At 42.9% G+C, this 17,843-nt stretch overlaps 2 protein-coding genes across 8 annotated transcripts in view; one reads left to right on the top strand and one right to left on the bottom strand.

The window, feature by feature from the left end:
* The window catches only part of bbc3 (BCL2 binding component 3), a 10,167-nt gene extending 7,731 nt beyond the window's left edge, over positions 1 to 2,436 (top strand). For 3 of the 4 annotated variants that reach the window (XM_020623244.1, XM_020623246.1, XM_020623245.1), the window contains exon 4: positions 1,011 to 2,436. In XM_020623244.1, coding sequence (XP_020478900.1) covers positions 1,011 to 1,084 — 74 coding nt within the window. In that variant the 3' untranslated portion in view covers positions 1,085 to 2,436. Of the gene's footprint in view, positions 1 to 453; positions 559 to 1,010 lie in introns of all 4 variants that reach the window. The other variant, XM_020623247.1, reaches the window with a different exon arrangement.
* Positions 2,437 to 7,896: 5,460 nt separating this feature from the next.
* Positions 7,897 to 17,843, bottom strand: part of sae1 (SUMO1 activating enzyme subunit 1) — a 16,918-nt gene continuing 6,971 nt past the window's right edge. For all 4 annotated transcript variants that reach the window (XM_020623217.1, XM_020623215.1, XM_020623216.1 and 1 more), the window contains exons 5-10: positions 16,208 to 16,353; positions 15,424 to 15,523; positions 14,841 to 14,946; positions 11,082 to 11,226; positions 10,247 to 10,316; positions 7,897 to 8,125 (exon numbers count right to left, since the gene is read on the bottom strand). In XM_020623217.1, coding sequence (XP_020478873.1) covers positions 8,033 to 8,125; positions 10,247 to 10,316; positions 11,082 to 11,226; positions 14,841 to 14,946; positions 15,424 to 15,523; positions 16,208 to 16,353 — 660 coding nt within the window. In that variant the 3' untranslated portion in view covers positions 7,897 to 8,032. The remainder of the gene's footprint in view (positions 8,126 to 10,246; positions 10,317 to 11,081; positions 11,227 to 14,840; positions 14,947 to 15,423; positions 15,524 to 16,207; positions 16,354 to 17,843) is intronic.

Below are 17,843 nucleotides of genomic sequence, written 5' to 3'. Positions count from 1 at the left end.
TTGCCATCCCGCCTCATGCACATAAACAAAGATGACGTCATCTACCCTTGGCTCGCACTCTTGACACGGATTGCACACACACTATGCTCTGCACACACGAGTCCCTCTGCAGACATGAGCAGCAGGTTTCTGGGGCTGTTGCCCTCACTGCGCCGCCTCCTGCCCTGTCTGTGTGCGCGTGCATGAGAAAGACAGACAGATACTTTATTCTCAAGGGAAACCTGGGGAAATTGTGCATGTACATGTATGTTGTCTAGAACCCAGCTGGGCCAAAAAGCACAGCTACTTTGTCTAAATGAGCAGTTTGAAACAAAGGGAATGAGGGAAGGAGAGTGTCAAAGAAGGAGACAGAGAAGGAGGCAGGGTTAGCCACAGGCATGCTCAGAGCAGCACCTCAGCACAGACACACACTTGTGTATCCTCATTTGAGCTGTGTATTCCTCATTATTCCAGCCCCCGCAGACAAGTAGTCTCTCCTCTGCACTGCATCCTCCTCCTGTCCTCTTCTCTTCACAAAAATGACATCATGGATTTTTTTATGAGCGCTTCCTTTGCCTGGTGAGTTTTCTGTCTGTGTGAGACATGTAATAGCTCAATTCAAGGGGTTTCATCCCTTCCTTGCAGGTGTTTATACTGAGTTTACACATGATCTTTTTGAACATTTGGTCCATGTGACACATCCAGAAATGCTGCTCACGCTTCAACCACACTGTTTCTTATCACATGAGCCCAGTCAGACTCATTTAAATAGTTTCCAAATCTCTGAGTCGGCTTTGTTAACCTTTGGTAACAGTCTTTTCCAGCTGCTGCTCCACATGTCAGCAGAGACAACAGGGGTTGCACTGACTTGCATGAAGCTACAGTTGTGTGTTTAAGTCTATTGTGTTGTATGAGCTGTTTCTGTCATTTTGTCAATTTGTTAGCATCACGATTTGTCTAGAAAAGGTCACACATTGAATATTTGAACACGTCTGTTTTATTGTAACATCGCTGCTTTTTCTCTGTCGCAGCACGCTGCCCCCCACTGGCGGGATTGGAGAGACGCCTGCCGTGGACTCGTCAACTTCATCACCCAGACTCTTAGCACTCTCTACAGGCTCACATAGATAGCTGTCTGACCTGCAGCACCGTTACCATGGCGACTATTTTACATTCAGGACGCAGCCAGCGAGCAGAGCGACTTGGACTGGTTGATGCCCTGTTGTGCATCTGAACCTAGAGGACTATGAAATGAAACTTTTTCTTGAACAGAGACTTTGGGAGGATGAGATCAGCAGCTGGAGGTATCACTGTGCTGCCTGTGGAAACTGGACCCTGCCTGTCTGTCTGCCTGACGGTCTGTGCGTCAGTCAGTCTGCTGGTACAGACTGCAGCTGGCGGACGGACCGACACTTTCCTACCTGTACATTCTGTAAAATCAATTTGCTTTTGTTGTCTTTGTCAACGTCTCGGGGGTCAGCTCTTTATGTAGCAAGTGTGGCTCAAGCGCGTGCCTGAGCCTGTTTGTGTATGTGGACGTAAGACCTGGGTCAAACAGTTTGTGAGAAGCCATTTGTGGTCAATGCAGATTTTTGAAAATTGGGTTCCAAATACCAGAGCCAAGGTCTTTATCATACCAGCCACCATTTTCCTGTCCAGATCTAACTTTAGATTACGTGAAATCGTTCAGTAATCATCCTTTCTTCTTCTGCTGTGGAAATACCATCTTGATTTAGTTGAATGAATTTGGAGAATAACAGCAGATGTGATTTGACCCTCGTCTGATGTGTGTGTTGCTGTTATATCTTTATTTTGGATCTATAAACTGTGAAAGTGGACAGCGTGGCTGCATCACAGGGACAAGTTGGGTGTTATCCCAGCGTGGAGCGAAGCACAGTGACTCTCTCTCCCAGACTGAAACCACTTCATTTCAGATATGATGTGCCTTTCTCGCTCTGCTGAGGCCTAATCTCCAACACCAGGACAATCATCCACACACACTCTTTAAGTGCTTTGTCTGCAGTCACTGAGCTCAGATGCTCCAGCTTCATGGTGTCGGACAGAGAAAGCTAAATCCCCGCCAAGCGCACACACACACACACACACACACACATGCAGACAACTGCTACTGTACATTCTTCCACACGTTCATACTGCCAGTGTTGGGAGCTGAAAGGGTCTCACTCGCCCGCGTCAACAGTGTTCATAGTTACTTGATCGTGTGTAAATATTCTGTTGGAATCGGGAAAAACTTTGATGGACTTTAAACGCGCTTGTCAAAGCGAGAGTTCACTGTGTTTGTCGGGAGATGTTTTCGTATTTCTGAGTGGCTGCCGGCAACAGTAGAGCAAGTTTGAATTTAAATCCAGTGGATTTGAGATGGCTTTCCATGACTTAGAGAAGAATATATGATTTGGATCTTTTGTTAAAATACATTTGATGATGTTTGTAAAATGACCCCTTCGGTTGTGCGAGTATTTTCATTGTAGTTTTGGGAGAAAATGTTCATTGTTCATATTAGGAGCATAATTTATTTCGGAGAGTAGCCGATCTGTAGCTTGTTTTTTGGTTCCTCAACAGGTTTAGTTTTGTATGTAATGTTTAATTTATTGTTTCTTACATTCCTGATCAGAACTATGGGTGAAGCTGTACTTGAGCTGTAGCTGGTAAAACAGATTGAATACGATGGGAGCTTCCAGTGTGCACACTGAAAGCCAGTACATCACGTCATTCATTTCAGATGGTACTGTGTATTTTTATTACTGACAACTTCACTATCTCCCAGCTTTAAAAACACAATGCTGCCATAAAGTCCACATGCAAAACAAGATGCAAGTGTTTCTCTGATCAGCGTAACACAATGCCATAAACCTCTCCACAAAGTGGTGTATTGGCCTCTACAGTGTGAATCAGGTACTAAAGTGGCTAAATCCTCCCTTCCTACTCTTTAAAGCACAAAGAAGAAGGACTCTGACGTCACAAACAACGCTTTTGTTAACAGCTTCAGCTGACTGAAATGAAAACCATTTCACAGAAAACTCTGTCATAATGTTAATTTGATTCCCAAACGGTGAGGTTTGTGGTAGTGCTAATGGTGCTACACATGCTAACTATATACCGTTCTGTACTGTAACGTACTTTGGAAAGTATCTCAACCTATCGTCCTTAAAATGCCTCAGAAACAGGGAACTGATTGGCTTTGGCAAACATGATGCATCAGTTTTTGTTGGCCTGTTTGATTTTTGCCATACAGATGATACCGCTCTCACTTGGCCTTAGCCACACTGTTTTGTATGTTTTCAGCAAAGGGCACTGAAACATTTTGGAAAGCCCTGATGTATAAAGTCATAATACAACCACAGCCTGCAGACGTTCAGCTAACGTGGCTAAGCTAAGAGAGAACAGACTGTGCTAGCATGGACACTCATTTACTGCTTGTGTATTTATGTTTGTAAATCAGTTGGCTAACAGTGCTTTCAGCCATGTTTGTTGTCATCACATGATGTAACCACAGTAATGCTAACAGCTGTAAAGACTCTGTACCCTGTACGGACCGACTTCCTGTGGCCTGCAGGCGGTCGCCACCCTGGCTCTCTTGGCACCTCACAGTTGCTCCTCTGGTCGTTTTTTGTGACAGTGCACTTCCTGGTTCAGAGCTCACGTTCTCCTACAACAACACTCAGTGTCAGTCACATGCAGTGTGTATTTGCTGTTTTTCAACTTTTTCTATTGTAAACTTTCTACATGAATTTTGTACTTTTTCTTTTTTTATACAATAAAGACAAGGAGAACTACGTTCACTTGTTTGGTCTTTCATGTCTAATATTAGATGTGGTATGTAGTATTGGTAGTGCTGCATTTCTAAAGTGTATATAACCATTGATTATTAAAGCTTTTAGAGTCTAATTCTTGGCAAGTATCCTACTTTCTGACCCACAGTATTAGTGAGTTTTGTAAACAGTTGAAGGAAAAGTTTAATGTTTCTAAAAGAGAAGCTACAGTAGTTTTGTCATCTAATGTAACAGTTCAGGATTTGTCTATTTTATAGTAACTCCCTCCACAATATTCAGGGATAGTTAGTTAAATTTGTAGGTATCCCGTCAGCCTGATTGGCTCCGGCCGCCCATGACCCTGTTCAGGAATAGGCGGTGTAGATAATGGATGGAATAACTGAAGCACCTATGACACCGATCTGGCAGGACAGTGGCAGTTTACTTTGAGTGTGGTTCAGCACATGTTTACAGATGTTGGTGGCTTTGGGGGCGGGGCAGCGGCCCTCTGATGTATGACAACATGTACAGATGCTGCTGTGGGCACCCTCACATCTGGAGAAAACCACAGATTAACAGACATGATGTCAAGACCCTGGGCGCACACAGACACACAGGTCTGTTACTGAGTTAACATGGAGCATCAGGACCAGATATTGTCACTTAAACTCCTCTGCAGAATGAGCCAATCATGCAGCCTTCACCACAAAATCAGGGATCTGATTGGCTGCAACAACAGGCACTTGATGTTTGCTGCTAAGTGAAGGCTGAAACAGAGAGTGACCACACAGCGGGGCACACCGGCCTGGGATTTAAGTCTGTGTGTGGGAGAGAGGAAGAATAGAGGAGATGAAGGGAAGAGGAGAGAAAAATGAAAGAAGAAAAAGACAAAGTGCAGTGGAGTCAGCACGGAGTCTTGAGTGAAGAGTGGGATGAGCGTGTGTTTTGGCAGATAAGAGCTTAAGCTTAATTAAAGGGGCAGAATGAGCTTAAAGGGATGTTCCATAATTAATCTCCTCTGGAAAACCCAGGAAAAGAGCAGTGGCACCCCGTGCTGCAGAATCGCACGCCTGGTTTCATTTCAAGGCTCGGCTTGTTTTGGTGCTCAGCCACTCCAGTCAACAGTGTCTGTACTAGTGTTACTTCATAGGGAGGTGTGGATGTGGTTTTCCAGTGGTGAAAACTATGAATCTTAAGTAAAACTAGAGCACCACAAGTAAAAGCCCCACATTCAAAACATTATGTAAATAAAAGTACTAAATATTAACATCATAATATAGTTTAGGTAGCAACAATACTCACTGGGGAGAATGACACATTTCACATTAAATCCTGAATATAATCTATTATACTGTTGTTTATCACTTGACTGCTGCAGCTGGTAAATGAGGAGCTAATATTAATATACTTTAATTTGAAGTACTTTGGGTAGACTTGTGATTTGATACCAGAGATCAGTAAAGTGATTATACTGCATTTTGTTCTATTCATCTGCTTCTGAGAAGAAACAAAGCTATTAAATACATGTGGTGCAGTAAAGAGTCCAGTCAGCCTGAGCTGCATGTCTTTGGACTGTGGGAGGAAGCCGGAGGTTCAGGGAGAACATGGAGACTCCAACCAGAAAGGAGACGTAGGGGCTTTTACATTTGGGTTGTGAATCTGAGGGTGTGTAGTCTGGTGTTCAGTATATATTGAAGAAGATAATATAAGAATTAAATAAAGTAGAATAATAAAGTAGGGGAAGGGGGGAGTACATTAAGAAGTAAACTGGGGTGGCTTGGAGAGAGTATAGTAAGTACAGTACTCAAGTACAGTACTTAGTTTCCACCCCTGTTGATTTCCAACCAGCCTCTCACTCATCTTTTACTCCTCTCTCACTGTGTTGAACTTACGACGAACCTGGTGTGTGAATGGATCCATACTTATCTCAATTCAAGAAAATTTGTCACACATTTCTGCTGCTGTAGCCGGGAGCATCACAGGGAATAGAAATAACTGTGCCAACTCGATTCATGCACCTTAACGCCAAACTGAATTAATGCACTGTGTGATCTTTTTGGTGTTTAAGTGGACAAACGTGAGTGTTCTGCAGTCGCCCAGCTTGTCTTAATCATTAAAAACATAAGTGTTTCTGGTTTGCTTTTATTTCTGAAACCACAGCCTCCTACTTAAGACAGTGACAAATGAAGGAGTCACACTTCGTTCACACACACTGACGGCCAGAAGCTGAGAGTCTGTTTTCCTTCTGACAGTAAAACCCATTACCATCACAGTCTCCCTGCTGATGTTCTGTGTCATACACTGCAGGCTACGCATTCTTGGCTCCACACAGCAAACTGTACTCAACTTGATAAAAAGTTGGCACTGAGATCTGGTAGTCTGAGAAGAAGGAAGACCCCAGCTGATCGAGGAGGAAGGCCAACACCAACAGACTGGTTCTGTTACAGGGTTTTCCTCTCCACTGCGTGTCCGACTCCTGGCATGTGTGCTGGACAAAGGCTGCAGATGACGCAGGACGCTGTTATGATGAAACTTCACGAGGCCAAAGCTTCAACACTAGAAATGTGGAAAGACGTAGGTTGAGTGATTAAAGGAATTGTTCAACACAAACTCCATAAAGTGTATCTGAACAAGAAGACGCTTTCACAGTCAGTTACCATTTTGTTATTTCCATGTTCTCCAAGGTCAAAATAAACACTATTACCATTACATTGGTCTTATTACCATGAAGCTGTCATTATGTTACTGGTTAGAATGTGAGACAACCAGTAATGAAAAACCATTTTTACATTTAATTACATTTAATTAATTGAATTTAATTAACTGTCTGTGTATCATGATCCAACGCAGGGCCGTATTTACATGGTCTGCTGTTGCTGCAACCAGCATTTAACAGTGTGCACCTGGAAACAATGAACTATATCTGAATCAAAGTGCTATTATTGTTAACCTAAGACACAGTTCAGGTTCCACATGTGTGGCAGGTTAAACAGGTTCTGCTACACGGCCCCTCCCACTCCCAGACGCTGACATCCCTCCCACTCCCAGACGCTGACGTCAGTTGGTTTTCCCCCACCAATGATCTATTGCTGCCAGGATAAAAAACTATAAAGGATAAGAACCCCCACCCCACCCCCACCATTACTGCAGGCTGTGCTGTTTGGTTTGATGAGTCACACGTTAGGTGGTGAGAGGTCATTACTATATACAGTCATACGCTCTGCTACAGTAAAGGCATCATATGACCGTGTGATGTCATCCCCGGAGACTCAGCAAGTTTGACTACTTCAGCCCCCCCCCCCGCAGTTACCTAGAAGTGCAGCCATGAGTCAGTTCACTGGTAGTAGAAAATGAAACTATTTAGAATCAACAGTCACCGACATGTTCTGGTTCCACCTTCTTTAATGTGAGGAGCTGATGCTTTTCTTTGTCAGACATGAGAATCAGCTGAGTCTCTGTGGGTCTGTTGGTTGGACACAACGAGACGTCTGGACACGCCACCTTTGGCTCTGGAGAGTCACAGTGGGACTTTTTTCCCAGCGTCTGACATTCTGGGAGTCAACTGATCAATCAGATCAGCAGGGCAGTGATCAACTGATCAATGACCCTGCTGTTTGTGTCTCCACTCATTATCCTGTATATATTTAAATCAAGCCACCATAATCCGTTTCTTTTAACAGTGTCTGTTGTAATCCATAACGATATGTCTGACATATCTGGAAACTCTCCACTAGAACAGGTCAAACCCTGCATGTCTGCTCAACATAAGTTTGTACTTCTGTACCTGACACAAGGGTCTCTTGGGTTGGAGATTTTGGTGATGAGTCATGTTTATCTGTGTTTCAGGTTCAGTTTTCAGAGAAGATAAGAAAAGCTAATGCACTGCAGCTTAAGTTTCCCCAGTAGCACTTGAATGCAGCATAATTAGGGATACATTTAATGCCTGCAAAGGGCAGATACTGGTCATGGCCCAACTTCTTCACACAGCTATAACACAGCATGTTGTTAGGTTTAATAAATGCAGAACCCTGAGGCAGAACAGTTTTACTAAATGTTTTATTAGCAAATGTAAAAAAAAAAAAAAAACCCTATGTACTGTAGATAGAGTCAGGTTCTGTGGGGAAATGGGTCAAATGACAAACCAATGGAATAACAAATGACTTTTATTACTAGTGGAGCAGGTGCTGGTATAAATAATCTGAGGGAGCAAAGTAAGAAAAGAAGACAGAGGTTTGCTGGACTTGATTTGTGTGTGAAACCGTCCTGTGCACAGGTGTGATGGTTTAGTTTGATCCGAAGTAGTCGACCACGCCGTTGCCTTTACGACCATCGAAGAAGAAAAAGTTCCGGTGAGGAGCATCTCGCTGGGAAAGAGCCTGAAAGGAAAGCAATTTTAAACGAAACATTAAGATCATACTGTGACGATTTTGGCCTTGTTTGTGGTTTTCCTGTAGACCATGTGAAGGTACATCACGCTGCCCGCCGTGTGTATCTCTATGATGGACAACGAGCGAGAGCCAAGATCACTGACTGTACATAAAGCTGGACAAACCCACTGTGACATCACCCACTGGTTTTCTGAAGAGCAGTTGTGAAGCTCAAGTCTGGCCACCTCCATACTGGTAGAGCTTCACTCTGCCTGCTAGGTCTAATCCAAAAGTGGGCAAAGAGGTGGAGCTAGACAGCTAGTGGCCAGCCACCTGTGGTGGGACCCACCCGCCTGTCACTCAAAGCGACCATGCTTTTAATTATGTGTAATTTTTAGTCTCAATACAATTTAAAGGGGTGAGTTATAATAAATAAATAAAATCAGCCCCCATACAGTTGTCATGGAGACCCAAACTGTTTTTTGTACCAGGCTGTAAACATATTTACTTCTGCTAAAATTGGGCATTTTAACATTGGAGTCTATGGGGACCGAATCCCTTCTGGAGCCTCTAGTGGCCGTTCAAGGAAATGCAGGTTTTGTCACTTCCACATTGGCTTCATTTCTCAGCCTCGGAGGCTGCTGATTGGCCAGAATTCAACGCGGCGTGACAGTGACTTCACACTTTCTATAACAGTCACTGCCTACGAAATATAACAATAGAGTTGATATCAGGTTTTTTTGTCCCCTAAAACACTTCATTAATGCCGCAACATACTTTGCAATAGTGACTGACAGTTTCACTAAACTGACCAGAAAGAAGAATTTTATTCCCACTTTCCAATCCAGCCTGCAGGCACACAACATCTCAGTGGTTCAGTTCAGGCGTCTGTGCATGAGCAGAATCAGTTAGATTCACCAGGCAGGACATCAGTCGGACAGTTGCAGTAGGTTTCATCATCATCATCATCACAGAGATGGCAGGTCGGCCTTCCTCCTCTCCCAGACCTGAGCTCCTCTGTTCACCTCAGCCTGAGCTCACTGTGCTGTGTTGTATGTGAACCCCCACTGAGATCATGGCCTGAGATACATCTGACGTCTTTCTGTGAGATCAATCTTAATGATTCTAATGAGCTTCAGTTGCCTGTGAATCCCAAACTAATGAACTTACACATCGAGCTGGACATCAAAATCTAATTTAAGGACGTTTCACTAATTATCCTTTTTGTAAAAGTCATTTCTACTGAAGTCACCAAATTCAAACAGGGATGAGATAAGAGGCATTCTTCTAGACTGTGTCGTAGCTGTATTTTAATTTCAACACTTCTAAGGTTGTGTATGGTAATTTTAAGAAACTTTATTTAAGATTTATTTTGGACTTTTCTGCCTTTATTAATCAGTAGGCCACCGAGAGGTGGACAGGAAACAAGGGAGACAGAGGAAGAGAGCTTTGACAAATGCCAGCGGTCGGACACAGTCTGACAGTGCGGCATGTTTCCATTAGATTAATGTGGACTAATGGTCCCAACATGGTCTTTTAAGTTATAAGGATCGTTACTTTAAATCCGCCAAGTATGTTACACAAGGAATTTGTTTCCGGTACAGAACCGATGGCAGCCACCTAGGGCGCCAACTCACACTGATGGCTCTAACCATCGGGGGCAACGGGGGGGTTCAGTGTCTTGCCCAGGGACACTTTGACATGTGGACTGCAGGCAACGAGATTCGAACCTCCGGTTGGGAGACAACCGCTCCACCCACTGAACCAGAGCTGCCCACAGCTGTACTGTCAATGAGTTTATTACTGTTTAGCTCGAGAACAGCACAAATCATTTCTCCTATTGAGAGTGTGACAGAGCATCACAGTGAGCTGTGGTCACAGTGACAACCACTTTTACACGGAGCAGAGTGGCTGCTGTTCTCATGGACCTAAGCCAGAAACCAGCTGAGTGGCCACCTGTCAGCTGACTGGCTCCCTCTAACACCAGACTGGTGATCTTCAGCATTTACTGGGACGCATCAGAGTGGAAACTTCTCAGAATGGTTCCTGAAGCCATTATGTTCCTAGATTACTGTTAACACTACACATTTAGCGACTGCCTGAAGTGCTTCCAAACGTTTACATGCTTACCTTGACAACTTCCTGTCCCAGAACTCCTCCCACGACAGCGCAGACCGGGGACATCTCAGAGAAACAGTAGCTGCAGACAAACAGTTACAAGAAGCCGCTGTGACTAAACAGGAAGTGTAATGGAAGTGAGAAACTGAGTTATTGGCTCTTTGTTTGGAGCTCTGTTAGTTTGCCAGCTGATTCACGGGTTGTGCCATCTGGCGACGCCGCCATTTCTGTCATGGCAAAGTTGAACTTCACACCGTTTCACTCACAGTGGAAGCAGTCGCCCACTCCCACAGATGATGGTAGTCTGGTAATGTGGTAGTTATTCAGTCAAGTGTGAAACTGGTTATAAGAGACTTTGGGGAAAAAATAACATCAATGTTCAAGGTTGTGTCTCAGCTCCACAATGTGCATATGAAACCCTCACCTGCTTTACTTAGCTTGTGCAGATAAAACAACAACCCTGCAATCCAGGTTTTACTGCATTAAAATATAATTTCACAAAATCTGAACATTAAATTGTAAAAGTGGAATTTTGGCCAGGACACCTAAGTAAAGACAGGAGGTCTGCAGGCCGGTGACACGCTGCAGGCAGACTTTCCAATCTTCATTAGTCCTTGGTGGATTTACAGGGGGTGGGGGGTGGCCCTTGGAACAATTCAAACAATGCAGATCATCATCCCAACGGCTGCCAAACCCCGCTCTCATCTTTGAGCTTCACTGTCTTGATTCGGAGACATTTCAGCACTGGGTTCACTTGAACCACCACTTTCCATCTGAGTGAATCATCTACTCACTGTCTCATTTCTGTACAAAATAAAGCCACAAGATGGGTGAAGACTCTTTGTACCTGATGAAATCATCATTCAAGAGGTCACTGCTCACTCCCAAGGCCTCAAGGACATCATCACGGATCTGTCTCAGGAGCTGACTGTCATCCGCAAAGGACTGTGGGTCAGGGTCACGGCCCTTGTCTGTACGAAACTTCAACAGAACTGTGGAGACGGGGCGAAGACAGAAAAGCAGGAAACAGGAGAAACAAACAAGAAATGACAGTTGTAAGGCTGGAAACAAGTTTAAACCATTTTTCTAAAGCAATATTTTCCATATTATCTACAGTGCTATTGCCATTTATAATTTCATCACGACTTCAAACGACTTCCAAGATGAATTATCAGCTTATGGAAAGACAACATCTCATCTCGACTGTTGCTCCTTTTGAAACACGATAAGATCGTGATGCGGTTGCACCATCAACCACTTCATCCGATTAGGCCTACGTTTCTCCACATCAGATCACCGGCGTGCACACAGACTCATGCATGCAAAGCCACATGCATACAGCTGCATGCATTCAGCATATTAGGGTGGAAAAAAGAGTCTGGACTGACTGAGAAATTAAAAATCTGAAGCGTGCCTTTCATTTGATCATGAGCAATATTTCAAAGAGTAACCGACTTCTTCAACACACACATCAACGCTTCGCCCCCATGTTTCCTGTTCGTCCATTAACTTAAACCACATGAGGAAGTCAAATCCTCCCACAACCATTTCCATCAGCCTGGCACGCACACGCACACACACACGAGCAGTGGCAATGATTCATTTTTGCACCTCGGCTCTGCCCTTATCAGTGAAACTTTGTTAGTAGAAAGTTAAAGACCGGCACAAATGGCATTGTGTTCAGGTCTGGCAGGAAATCAAACTAAATTTCATCACAGAATATAATAATGTGCACATGGATGGAACAATGATAGTATCTCTAAACCTACACATGTAGTAGTGATGTGTCATTGTCTTCACACATTATAGTTGACAGGAACTAACTGGTGATGGCCCTTTATGTTGAAACCTGAAGGTCAAATACACATTTTTCCATTTATTAACACAATATCTGTACAGACAGCGAGAGCATTTATCTTTATATATTGCAATACACAGGAAATTGTCTTTTTCCATGTATTTACATACAGGAGTCATTTTTCTCTCTCTATATATTATAGGTGAGCGATACTAATGATAATGAGCTAAAGCAGACAGACACACGTGCACCCCACCAGCGGGGTTCAGCTCACCCGACTGTTTCTAGTGAGACAGGAAGCAGTTGTAACAGAGGAAGAACCACTTCCTCATCGGTCGCCCAAAACAACTACCACTATCTCCAATTATAGAAACAGCTAAGGAATAATAACACTGCCTCCAGTCTCACCTTCACCGATTTAAAAAACAACTGGGTGGTGTTTCCACTCCAGCAGTAGCCTGCAGACCGAGGACAGGGTGAGGCCACTGTGGGTGGATCAGTTTCAGAATTATTAGGCGACGCTGTCTGGCACAAGTTTAAAATTAACCCAACATGTTCAGAATCAAATTGTACCTGCAAATGATCAGTTACTAAGAAGCAAATTAGCAGTTTAGTAAACAATTGTACCAGACACACATCTGGCTGGTATCGGTGAAGCCCTGTTATAAATAAACGCTGTCTCCCAGTCAATGTTATGAACATCTGATGTGAAGAAAATCGGCTTTTGGTATGTCAGTCATGTGACCTCCTGGTGTTGGGGACCTGCTACCTAAGGACATTTTTTTGCTCTGCTTCTCAGAGGACAGCGTGTGTCACGTTATCACCTTAAAGCTACTCTACCTGACTCATCAGTCTAGAGGCTCTAGTGAGACTCAAACTGACCCCATCACCCGCTCCTAGCCACTTGTAGTCCCTCCCATCACATCCCGATTCCTAGCAGTGACTAAAACTACAGATGCCTGGTTGGGACAAACTATCCACACTGAAGCCTCCAGCCTGAAGCTAGCATTAGCTGGCTAACAGTAAATGTGTCAGTCCAGTAGAAGCTCTGGTTACTGCTGATGTGACACAAAGCACTGACGTTACACAAAGCTCCAGTTACTACCAAACTAAAATCATACTAATTCAACACAAAGGTAAAATCCTGACCATGCTAGGTGGCTAATGCTACCAAAACAAACAAGTTAGCTTTAGATGCTAACACATCCAGAAGGAAGAAGGCCACATGACTACTGGCTGGAAAAACCCTTCTTCTAACCTTGGCTAGGCGGCAGGGGGGGGGCTGATTTACAGACTGTACTTTGACAACACAGGGTGGAGAAGCTGGAATAACAACAGGAGGCTGTGGGCAGCAGAGGGTCATGGAGGGGGGTGTAGCTGGGAGACACCACGTCCTGGCCCGCTGTCACTGGGTTTATAAGACTGTGTTATACAATCTGAAATAATGTGCTTTAAAATGTTTCACACCTTGGAAAGAATTTAAATCTAAAAGAATGGAAGCGCATTGCATTCACAAAAGTAAAAAGTGATGACCTTATCTTGTAATTGTGACCTATAATCTCATATTTATGAGAAAAGATGGATGATAAATGGTGCAGGAATTAGAAAACTTTAGAAGTTGTACTTAAATATTCTGTGATAGTCGTCTGTGTTATATAGCAAAAATCAACATTAAATGTTTTAAACATTTTACAAGTGTAGTTATTTCTTCTTGTTGTGCGCCTCTTCTCACGCACTTGTTATCATGCGATGTAGGTGTCGGGCTGTTCTCTGTTCTACGCTCAGTGCACATGACTGGCCATGGACAACCTGTGATGGAAACTAGCATGTAGTGTTTGGGGATGGTACAGGGCCAGGTGACAGGCAGGACAATAACAACTCTTTAGGTCATCAGACGCTGTAAATAACCTGAAAAACAGGAAGGTACGCTTTCCATTTAGCTAAGGGGTCAAAGGTTCCTGTGGGTTCATGGTTCCTGAACATTCGACAGGCCATATAAAAATTATTCATGTGCACCTCAGTGTAACAAAACCAAATTCCTGAGCGAATTTTACTAAATCTGACTTTCAACCGTTTCATGTGGTTGTTCCTTCCTTTTTAATCACCACTAACATCTCTTGGTTGAGGATGACATACAACACCTTGGCCTTCACTCTAGGATGACATTTAATGACCTTTCTGGACATGACTTTCCGCGCACGTGCGATGACAGCTCCTCAGCTAAACTGGAACCAGTAGTTTTGCATGCTCCTGGTACGTTTTTCAGTCTTGCTACAGGGTTCCTACGCATTTTCAGTTTCAACTTTCTGTACTTTTTTAGACCTTTCAGTATTCTTTGTGAAATCTGACCAGTTTTCTGTATGGAAATTTTGTTTGTGTCCTGCCTCCTACACAGAATTGTCACAAGACCGTATGTACTGTACTTTATTGCACATTTAACTAATAGTTGTGTCGACAATAACGCTTTCACTGACAAGTAAATCTCACAAAACCTGAACAAAAAAGGTCTAATCAAAAATAACACTTCCTTTAATTCAAGATTACCTCAAGAAAAAGTAACAACTCTTTAAAAACTAGAAACCCAACATTCTGGGCTGCTGATTGTGCTCATTATCTATATTTTAATCTTATATAATCAAGTCAAGCTTAGAATCCTTATATTTTAATTGACTGTTTAAAATGTGAGTAATAAAACAGTGGCCATCATTAGTTACTAAAGCATACACAAGACTGAAAATGTTCACATTTAGAGCCTAGCACTGCTAAAACTTTAGTATTTTTATTGTCTAAAAAGACGCTTTTGAATACCGTGAAGCAGAAAGTAGTCCACTGGTGTACGCTTCAGACCGGCTCTGGCCTTCTCACTCGTCCAGTCAACCTCCAGAGCCTCCTTCAGAGTACAGAAGCTGGCCGTCTGTTTAGTCAGAGATGTTAAAACAAATGTTGTGTCAATACGAACCGAGTCACTGGTGTGTTCCTTCACTTTCAGGACAAACATTAGGCAGTATGAGTATGAAAGGCAGGTTATTTGGATTTATTTTATTTTATTTATGGAAGAAATGTTGATAATATATAATAAACTCATGTTTATAAAAAGGATTTTAGAATAAAAATGTTTATTAATCAGGCAGATACATTAATTTATATTTAAAAGAAAGAACAGAACACTTTCATTTAAAAGATAAGACAAACATTTGAATGTTTTTCCATGGATTATTCTCAGAATTTTCCACTTCAACAGTCTTAACATTTTTAGCTGAGTAACTCCAGCCTCTGTTTAAAGGAAGTCATTTTATTCACCACTCATACAGTCACTTAAAAATAAGATATCTTCATACATGACAGTTCTTTACATCAGGTTTGCTAACAGGATCAATTGGAAACCACCTACCTTTTTCACCATGGTGGTCTGGTTGGGGTCCACCTTGGCTCTCTTCGCCTCCGGACCATTGTTGGACTCTCCAGTTGGTTTCACTAGTTTAGGTTTCTCCCTGCAGAGAGAAAGAGAAAGTTCTATATCATCAGCTGGTCAGTCAGTTTGACATAGAAAACCCAGCTCACAAGTTTTATCTTATGTTTGATAAAGTGGGTTCACAACCAAAAATAACACTAAGTGGAGTTAGAACTGGTTAAATAAGGACCGTGAGGATGCCCAAGTCTTCTTCATGGTACATTAACTCAGATTACAGAACATGTCCTCATGTCCAACACACCTGGCCAATAAAGCTGATTCTGATTCTAGGCTGAAAAGACATCAGGTAGCTTAGCTTTAATATATCTTATGAACTGAAATCCCACCTCAGTGCCCCTTTTAGAGGGCGTGCAGATTTAGATGTGTTTGCTATAAACGTATCATTCCGTTACATTTAGTAATGTCATACATGTTTTTCATGCTCAGTAGAATGAGAAAGAAATCAGAGCAGGGGGTCTGAAATGCTTACACTGCAGTGTGGAGCTGGGATATACTGATCTGAGACCAGATACGTTCTGGGAAATAGTTATTGTACTGTTAAACCACCACTAATGCACCTTGTCAAAATTCTGTCAGGTATTAAAGGTGTGAACGTTTTTAAAAATATCATCTATGGATCATTTAACCCACAGCAACTCCCACGTGTCACTTTCACATGGGCAAACTCAGGTTAAATACAAACTTCTAACCGCCACCCACTCACTCGACATAGTTGTGCTCCTGTCCGAGGTTGCAGAACATGTAACCATAGTAACCATAGACGTCACCACAGAAGACCTTGATGTTGCGCTGAGAACAGAGCTGGTCGACCCGCACCATCAGGTCTCTGGAGCAGCCTGTCAGACACACCTGAGGGAGAAGAAGCACAAAGCGTGGAGAAGGAGAAGGTTGGCTGACTTTCTTTTAATGGACATGTGGCTACTTCAGACAATTAACTAAGGTTGATCAGGGAGTTTGACACTGTAGGGGAATAAGGAAACTATAACTTTCAGCTCAATATGTCATAATGATAAGAAACAATCTGCCTAATTTCATTTTCTCTGTTCTCCCAGAAGTGTCCAAAGAGCCATGTTAATGCACCAGGTCACATTTGCAGCTTCAGTAGCTTTTAATTTGTCATGTCCCAAGGAACATGATACTGGATTTTATCCAAGAAACAAACTTGACAGTCCTAAAACAAACACTGTAGTGTTTGAGAGCCTCCTTTCAATTAAATACCTCAAGTCTTGCATTTGTTTAAAAAGGTACCTGTGTTTGACAAAGATCCAGCCTTTTGTGTACATGCAGTGTCCTAAAATCTGTGATCTGGATCATCTTTTAGGGTGTGACAGGCCGTTAGACTGTGCATCTCACCCGAACGCGTCAGGGTTTTATCTTCATTATAGGCCCAACTATGGCAGAAAATGTTTTCAGTGTTAACTTTAAATGGCCGTCAGATCTGGAATCCAAATCAGATCCAGATGAAATGTGGTCTGGTGATGGAAGTCTTGACCCTCAAAAAGCCGTTTCTGAAAGTGAAGGCCAACCAAAATGTCCTCACATTGTGGTGCTGCCTTGCATTTAGTCCCCAAAACTGGCTTCAATCCCTTTATAAAAAAAAATCATCAGTAAGTTTTAGCCTGCTCAATCTGGCGAACAACAAAGCTGCAGTGAAAAGTGGCTGTTCAGTGGCCAAACCAGCAGAGACACACCAACTGCTTTTGGTGAAAGGACAACCAATCAGGGAGTTTGACACTGTAGGGGAATAAGGAAACTATAACTTTCAGCTCAATATGTCATAATGATAAGAAACAAATTCAGTACAGTAAACACGGTGTTCCAGGGCAGGCTGCTGTAAACAACTGGCCCCTGGGCTGGGCCCACCTTATCCTGCTGACCCAGTCCTGCACACCCAAAACCCCCTCAGCTCACTGATAAGTCTGATACTGCATCTTTGGCATCACTGAGTTTTCACAGTCCCACACAGCAGCAGACACACCAGGGTCACTGCTGTTTTCAGTGTCCGTGATGGTCAGGGTTGATTTGCACACTTGTGAGGCCCTGACGTGTGAAACATCTGTACACACCTTTAAACAAAGTGTCACAACTTAAAAAAGGGCAGAAAAGACAAACTACTCTCACAGCCTCAGACATGATCCTCCACCTTTTTCCTTCCTAGAAACAATTTGCAAACATGATTTGAGCCAAAGCAAAAAATTGTAATTAAAACATAAAAGGAAAAGGAAGTGATGGAAGGAAAACAGGAATCTCCTTTTTAAAACAGATTATGAGCACGTGGTCCTGTATAAACACTGCATATTAGTCTGGTCAGACCAGTAACGCTTGTGCCTTCTGTATTT

This window comes from Monopterus albus, unplaced genomic scaffold, assembly GCF_001952655.1.
Source record: "Monopterus albus unplaced genomic scaffold, M_albus_1.0 scaffold294.1, whole genome shotgun sequence".
NCBI lineage: Eukaryota > Metazoa > Chordata > Actinopteri > Synbranchiformes > Synbranchidae > Monopterus > Monopterus albus.
This window is presented reverse-complemented; position numbering and strand designations above follow the sequence as displayed.